Source organism: Cyprinodon variegatus, unplaced genomic scaffold, assembly GCF_000732505.1.
Source record: "Cyprinodon variegatus isolate N-32 unplaced genomic scaffold, C_variegatus-1.0 Scaffold369, whole genome shotgun sequence".
NCBI lineage: Eukaryota > Metazoa > Chordata > Actinopteri > Cyprinodontiformes > Cyprinodontidae > Cyprinodon > Cyprinodon variegatus.
In genome coordinates, this window is record NW_015150822.1 from 701271 (window position 1) to 709773 (window position 8503).

Genomic DNA, 8503 nt, shown 5'->3' on the forward strand with positions numbered 1-8503 from the left:
TGGCTTTTATATTGGGGGGGACATGTCCCCCCCGTCCCCCCCGCTTCCTACGCCGCTGCTTCTACCAATCTCATGATCCGACCCTTTGTGGGCTTGCTGAATGCAGACAGACTTTTGGAGTCTGATAGGCCTATAAGTCGATGACCTGAGAACAATATTTGACAGCTACATTAATGTAGGATATCTGTGAAGATAACCAGTCATCCAGGTCATGTTCACTTTAGGCAAGTGACGTGACGCCTCTCATCCAAGAGGCTTCCTCAGTTCTAACTAATGATGGGGAGCACTGCTCTGAAATTTAACTTTTCAAGCTTGATTACTGTAGGAGGGTTCAACCCTCATGAATAAAAGTGAGATGATAATGAATAGTAACATGCAAAATCACCATATGGTTCACTAATATAAAGCAGGCCATTCCTGTACTTGGAAGGAAGGTGCTGATTCATGCCTGTCCATATCAGAGTCACATTGACAGTAAATAAACAGAGTAGGAATTATTTCTTCCTCAATACAGCTAAAAGCAGAGTGCTTGGCATTGCATTTTTTGTCAAAAAGCAATTATGGAAACTATTGTGAGAAAAAATAAGACTGGATTCACCAGGATCCTCCATAGGATGCTAGTATGTAAAGCCTCTAAGCTGCTGCTCTCAAGCCACTTTACTCATGTGTTCACCCTCCTACAGTATCTGGATACTTTACAGCTTTAGATTTGAGTTGAAGTCTTTGCTGCCTCTGAAGGACACCATGCTTTGATGCAAAATGTTAGATTATCACTCTTCAGGAACTTTGTGTTACATTCTCAGCATTCCTCAGCTCCCCTTTGTTCATAATGCTTCATTTATATCATATTTATATATTTCAGCCACAAAGATGAAAACAAAAGGGTTGTGTGCTACAAGCTGTGACTGAGCAGAAAATGAAAAGTTGCTAAAAAGAAAAAGAGAAGTACAAGATTTAAACTAATGCTTCTAGCTTCAGGTTAACTTACATCTTTAATAATTCTTCTGATCTGAAACTGATCAAGTAAGAGTCGGGACTGTATCCGTTAAATCAATCCATCCATCCATCTATTATCTGACATGCTTGTCCCAATTGGGGTAGCGAGGGGTGCTGGTGCCTATCTCCAGCTGTGTACGGGCAAGAGGCAGGGTACACTCTGGACAGGTCGCCAGATTCGTTAAATCTTTGTTGTGAATTAAAGAATACATTCAAATCATTGTTTTGGAAAATGAAGGAATGTGACAGTATCTTTCCACTTGTTCAGCATCAGCTGAATACTTCTGCATAAATAGAAACTTTTTCAGCTGCTATTTGAAAGCCATGAAAAAATACTGCAAGATCAAAAATCCTGGAACACTATAGAATCTGATCTTAAACGCATTTGGCACAGCTATGCTTTAAAAATTCAATGTATTTGTTTTTTTATTTTTATCTTTGACTCACTCACCTTTTGCCATAAATTCCCTGAGATGTTTTCCATGATTCGGCAGAGTTACTGTTCAGCTGTCATCACAGTGATGTTTTGGTCCCTTGTGGCGTCTCACTCCTCCACTGTCCACTTCACAGAGGGATTTAATGCAACTCTTAATGAGGTCTCTCTAGAGTTAAAGGGCTTAGTTTGTTACAATTGTCCATCCATCTTATGACCCAGAGAACCAGCAGCTCAGCTCCGTCCATCTGCTGCAGACTCTGTTTGTTGTATGCATGTGGGGCCAGCAGTGAGTGTGTATCAAAGCTCTTATTGTTGCTTTGAACAGGGGACAAAGACACATGCATGCATTTCTCAGAACACAAAATAAAAAAAAAAAAACATACACAAAGGGACTCAGACACCTTGCTCCCAGAGGAATGCCCAATCTGAGGGAATCTGAAGGATCTGAGGTCTTATCTACAGAAATAAATCTGGAATCTGGAGGGGAATTATTTATGAGACAGTCCAAGAAGCTATTTTTCTCTGGGAAGGGGGAGAGGGGCTTCAGCTCTGGTTTCAGTGTACCTGCTGTGGTTGCATGCTGTGCAGCATAACTGCAGCGTCACTGCCAGTGTGATTCAGCAGAGAGATACTAGGTCAGGACAGTGTGGGATTACCAGGTGGGACGTCGCCCTCATCTGGTAACACTGACGTTTTAATCTCCAGCAGATTAACCAGTGTTTTTTTTTTTTTTTTATTCTCATTATTTTCCCCCACTTATCTGTTATTTGGTAGGCTAGATTTTAATTCAATCTTATGGTAACAGTCTGGATTAGTAGCCAGATTACAGTATTATCAAATAAATAAGAAAGCATGTTAACACAAGTACATATAATGCCCATCTTCTTTAGTTTTAGATAGAATTAAAAAAAATGTGAACTTTCATTGTTCTGTGAGTTTTTATTTTTAATTATTAATCTGTATTAGAAACAAAGACAAACAGCCTGAAGTCACAGGGACTGAGAATCAGCCAAGAAAGACTGAACAGAGTGTTTGTTGTTCTTATTGTTGAGAAATTTGGTCAGCAGGATTCCATCCCTCCTCCTGGTCTTCATCAATACTGCTGACATTCTGCTGACTAACCCCCCCACTCATTCAAAAACGCACAGTCACATCATCAGGACTTCAATGGACAATGAGTTGCACGGGTTTAATCGGGCATTATCTTCAAGAGTAGGATGAGTTGCTATAATCTGTCAGTTTTAAACATATCAAACTCTTTTAAAACAGTGAGAAAAAAAAAGGTTCTTCAAAGGCACTGCACGCTATTTAGATTCCCAACCTGTTTAAATATAATAGCAATTTAATATTTATTCCAGACAATAATATATAAAACTGAATTTGAAACCAAATCTTTAGCTTCTAAAGCTATATAACACATTTTCAATATCCAGATTCCACATAAAAACAAATCAAATCACAAAAAGGGAAATACATACACTAACAAATAGGGAATCACAACTCCCTCTTGGAATTCAGATTTTACACCAGTGCAGCATTTCTTTGTTAATACACTGACTGAGTGGCATAGAGTGGCTGTCATTGAAGCTGTTTGCAGCTTGTTCTTACAGGGATCGCTAACCTTAGAAAGCATGAGAATCTATTTATGTACCAACCCTGTCTAAAAGCCACAACTCAAAGCCTCATATCAGGAAGACTAGAGAGTCTAATCAGTGCACAGCTAACAGAGGCATGTGGCAGTGCAGCTGTGGCTTTGACACATTTCCCACAGCATTCTAATGATAACCGAGTGGGGAGCTGTGCTTTGAGGAACAAAGGAGCAAAATAGGGGTAAAAGACAAAAGTTTATTCTCAGGTTAAAAGTTTACATCTACAGGAAAATAAATAGTACCCTGCAAAGGTATGCATGATCCTTTCTAAATTTTTTGAAACTTTTAATGTTTGTTTATTTTTATTTTTTTGTTATTGTTTTTTTTAGCGCTTGGTGGGTTTTGTCCAAAAAACAAAATAAATGTAGTGGGAGAAAAATAATTCACAGTTCACAGTTTAAAAAAAATGAATTAACTAAAACGTTGGGTTTGCTTCTGCATTTAGTCCTCTTTAATCTGACAACCTTAATAGAATGCAGTTTGGTAAACTGCCATCATATGTAACCTGGTTAAATGTAGTCCTGCTGTGTCAGATTGATCTCAGTGTGCATACAGCTACACTCTGAAGGCTTCGGATGCATGTTAGAAAACATCAGAAACTGAAAAAAGCAACATAGAAATCAGGGGATATATATATATATATATATATATATATATATATATAAACTCAACTATGCTAAATGAAACCCCAAATATAACCTTTTGGACTACATGGAAATCCCTTTATAGTGTAAAAAAAACGCACCCTAAAAGTCACATTTAAGACCTAAGCCATTTGGTAAAACATGGTGGTGAAGGGATCATAGTGTAGGGATGCATTTATTAAGCAGAGGCAGGGGAACTGGGCAAAGTAAATGAAAAAATGGATGGAGCTACAAGGTGAAGAATTATCTGAATGTCAAACTCTAGTATTTGGGGACCTCTAACCTGGAGCTTTTCGATATCTCCCTGGTCCCACACCTGAAATCAAATGGCTTTATTACCTCCTCAGTTGAAATCAAATTCTAGAGTTATGCAAAGGATCTAATTATTTAATCAAAGTGTGATGAAGCAGAGACATGTGTGCAAAAGGCAGGACACCCTAGGACTGGATTTTAATACCCCTGTGCTAGAGGCTGCAAAAGACTTCAGACTGGAGCTCAGTTTCACCTTCAAGCAAAACAACCCTGAACGTAGCACACCAGCCAGTCCTGAAATGGGAGAGTAAAGAGCATGGTTGGAGGATTGGCAGTCTAGCGCTTAGGGCATAGAGCTTGGAATCCTGAGGTTCTGAATTCAAGCCCCACTCCCACAGACTGCCACTCTAGATCTCTGAACAAAGACCCTTAACCACTGATTGCTCCCTGGGCGCCACACGATGGCAGCCCACTGCTCCCCAAGGGGATGGGTGAAATGCAGCAGTAAATTTTTCCTATAAAGTTAAATTATTATTATTATTACAAGGGCCTAAAAAAAGTCCACCTCTAAACCCATTCTAACATATTTGGTAAATTTGAAAACAGATGTTACATACTCTCCAATAATTCAGTTTTTCTGCAAAGCCTGTAGAGACATACAACAGGCTTATAGATGGGCTAAAATAATAATTTTCCCTTGTGAAATGAAAATAAATAAAAAAAACAACAATGTGTAATTGTCTTTCTATTTGATTTTAATACACTGATCACATTTTGGTCACATTTTGCTTATTGTGGCTGTAATGGGGAAAAAAGGTAAAAAAAAAAAAAAAAATATGTAAATTTAGGAAGCTCTGCGTGTGTTTATTGCAAAGACCTCTTGTTTAAACCATAAAAAGATCAACTTTTTGGGGAGGAAACAAGACCAGTTAGAATCTGAACAGCAACACATGACCTTCCAATTGTTCCAGAAAGAGCAAATATTAATCTAGCCTTGACCTGGACAAGCTCATCAGAATAGAAACTGCTTTATGAAAATAAGGCCCCATAATATCCTCAAAGTTACAGTTACAGTTAAATGTAAAAACACTCTAACACAGCTAGATCTTTTAAAATGATTTATCATAGGAAGTTATTTTCCACTTGCAGGTCTTCCATATTCTGTGTTGATTCAAAGTAAATGATAGCCTTAATTTGTCTAAGTGTTTATATGTTGTTTATACTTTGGACCACAGCTGCAATGAGGGCAGCACCTTTCCCACTGCCTTCCTCTGACGGCAGGAACGTCACATCGCACTGAGGAGCCATAACTCTTACTGTTTCTTTCACGACCTGAGAGAAACTACAAGCAGCAGGAGAAACAAAAAAGAAAGCATTGAGGATGCAGTTTGGAGATTCTTTTCATACATGACTCATGCAGCAGCAGTGATAGAGTAACTCACTGTGGATGCAGTTTGTACAGAGCACCGTCTACCCCCACAGTGATGCTCAGACGCTCCAGTTTGCGGTCTTCTCTGATCTTATCCACCACTGCTGCCATTCCTGCACCACACAGCTGAGCTGCACGGCGTGACACCGCTCCACACACCTGCACAACAACGAGAACCCTTATCCTTATTGCAAAAGTGACCAGCTGTGCCAGATGATACGATAGCTACACAGAAGTCATTACTTAACATCAAGATAAGGTTGCACAATTATTTAGAAAAGCTTTGAAAAGTTCAAACTTTTAACCTCTGTGGGCTATTTTAGTAGGTTTAAACTAGAAAAGAGGCCTGCATTCGACTGGGTTTGAACTCCGACCCACAATAAAGGCCACTACAGGATGGCCTCAGGGGGCCCATCTAGTCAAAGCAAATTCCTAACCACACAGAGGGCATCGACATGCAGAGGATATGACCTTGATGGCTGTTGAGGTTTCATCAGAGTGATTTTAAACACTTGGTAAAGATTTACTTTTATAAGAAGAGGTTTCAAGTAACAAAGCACAAATACTTTGTTACTGTACTTAAGCACACTTTTTAGATATCTTTACTTTACTTCATTACTTATTTTTCTTCCTACTTCTGACTGCTACTCATTACATTTTCACACAATTATCTGTACTTTCTATTGGATGAGTCGTATAACGCAAACACTCATTGGTTAGTTAAAGGCAATCATCAGAAGCAAGCAGGTGTTCTTCAAACTGCAAACGTGAATTGTCTATGCCATGCTACAATGTTGGATTCAGAAAAAGATGTCAAAATGTCTGAAAGGTCGGACACAGGCGAGAGCGTATCGGGAGATGGAGACCAATAAGACCTCCCTCATCCTTGGCCCTAACTCAAAGAATTTTTCGAAATAGTCAAAAAATTTAGCTTTCAATTCATATAGTGGCATCTAGCTGTTTTTTAAGGGTTTCTTTGTACTTTTATACTTTAAGTAGTTTTTGGAGCTCATACTTTTTCACTTTGACTTGAGTAAAGAGATCAAGTTGATACTTCAACTTTTACCAGAGTGTTTTTAAACTGCAGAATCTATACTTCTACTCAAGTAACAAATGTGTGTACTTTTGACACCACTGTTTCTAAGTAATCTTAATTTGATCATTTACAAATTCCAAAACTTTAAAAATAGTTATAGTTTGTTTTACTTTAAATAGATTGTATTGATTGTGGCAGAGTCCAGAGGAGAATACTGTGTTGATTTAAGAGTATTTGTTCGAAATCACCAGAAAAAAATTTGTATGAAAATGATGCTCAGCATTTGGGTAATTCTTATGGGCAGAGACATAATGTTTTATTTATTCATAGCAGGATTTTCTGATGCCTTTAAGATCAGAACAGAAACAGTTTTGTAAAAATTAGAAACTTTAATGAAAGTCTGAATGTTACTCTAACATTAGGATATGTATTGTCATTTAAAAGATATAGTGTAATTCAAATAATACAAAATACACAATATATTGGTGTAAATACTTATTTTTTTTACATTTCTTTGAGGGGTTAAATTATATAAAAGAACTTTGCTTTGCTAGAGATAAATTATTCCTGCTAAAATCACGAAAATGCATCTTGCATGACGTCATTACTCAGCATTTTAAAAGGTGTCTGCATTGTTAAATCCTTAGGCTTTTCCTTGGTGCTCTTCTCACTGTTTGAGTGAGAACTAACACCTGAGTGGGATCAGAGCCTGGTAAGGGATTTAAAAAGGTCTCAATTAAAAGGCACTGCAGAATGGTCCCACAGTGAAGAATATTNGAAGGCTTCGGATGCATGTTAGAAAACATCAGAAACTGAAAAAAGCAACATAGAAATCAGGGGATATATATATATATATATATATATATATATATATATAAACTCAACTATGCTAAATGAAACCCCAAATATAACCTTTTGGACTACATGGAAATCCCTTTATAGTGTAAAAAAAACGCACCCTAAAAGTCACATTTAAGACCTAAGCCATTTGGTAAAACATGGTGGTGAAGGGATCATAGTGTAGGGATGCATTTATTAAGCAGAGGCAGGGGAACTGGGCAAAGTAAATGAAAAAATGGATGGAGCTACAAGGTGAAGAATTATCTGAATGTCAAACTCTAGTATTTGGGGACCTCTAACCTGGAGCTTTTCGATATCTCCCTGGTCCCACACCTGAAATCAAATGGCTTTATTACCTCCTCAGTTGAAATCAAATTCTAGAGTTATGCAAAGGATCTAATTATTTAATCAAAGTGTGATGAAGCAGAGACATGTGTGCAAAAGGCAGGACACCCTAGGACTGGATTTTAATACCCCTGTGCTAGAGGCTGCAAAAGACTTCAGACTGGAGCTCAGTTTCACCTTCAAGCAAAACAACCCTGAACGTAGCACACCAGCCAGTCCTGAAATGGGAGAGTAAAGAGCATGGTTGGAGGATTGGCAGTCTAGCGCTTAGGGCATAGAGCTTGGAATCCTGAGGTTCTGAATTCAAGCCCCACTCCCACAGACTGCCACTCTAGATCTCTGAACAAAGACCCTTAACCACTGATTGCTCCCTGGGCGCCACACGATGGCAGCCCACTGCTCCCCAAGGGGATGGGTGAAATGCAGCAGTAAATTTTTCCTATAAAGTTAAATTATTATTATTATTACAAGGGCCTAAAAAAAGTCCACCTCTAAACCCATTCTAACATATTTGGTAAATTTGAAAACAGATGTTACATACTCTCCAATAATTCCGTTTTTCTGCAAAGCCTGTAGAGACATACAACAGGCTTATAGATGGGCTAAAATAATAATTTTCCCTTGTGAAATGAAAATAAATAAAAAAAACAACAATGTGTAATTGTCTTTCTATTTGATTTTAATACACTGATCACATTTTGGTCACATTTTGCTTATTGTGGCTGTAATGGGGAAAAAAGGTTAAAAAAAAAAAATGTAAATTTAGGAAGCTCTGCGTGTGTTTATTGCAAAGACCTCTTGTTTAAACCATAAAAAGATCAACTTTTTGGGGAGGAAACAAGACCAGTTAGAATCTGAACAGCAACACATGACCTT

At 38.0% G+C, this 8503-nt stretch overlaps 1 protein-coding gene across 1 annotated transcript; it reads right to left on the minus strand.

Annotated features, from left to right (window-relative positions):
• Window positions 1–4924: 4924 nt before the first annotated feature.
• Window positions 4925–5555, minus strand: LOC107092163 (hexokinase-2-like). The gene is made up of 2 exons (XM_015386481.1): window positions 5420–5555; window positions 4925–5319 (listed from the first exon to the last, which is right to left on the minus strand). Exons 1-2 carry the CDS (start codon window positions 5515–5517, stop codon window positions 5184–5186), a joined length of 234 nt encoding a protein of 77 aa, XP_015241967.1. The 5' UTR covers window positions 5518–5555; the 3' UTR covers window positions 4925–5183.
• Window positions 5556–8503: the final 2948 nt, after the last annotated feature.

Bases quoted from the DNA above. Each gene is read 5' to 3' on its own strand.
- LOC107092163 (XM_015386481.1), bottom strand. From the start codon at position 5,517: ATGGCAGCAGTGGTGGATAAGATCAGAGAAGACCGCAAACTGGAGCGT. The intron at 5,320-5,419 runs GTGAGTTACTCT...TGCTGCTTGTAG, and splicing joins CTGTACAAACTGCATCCACA to TTTCTCTCAGGTCGTGAAAG.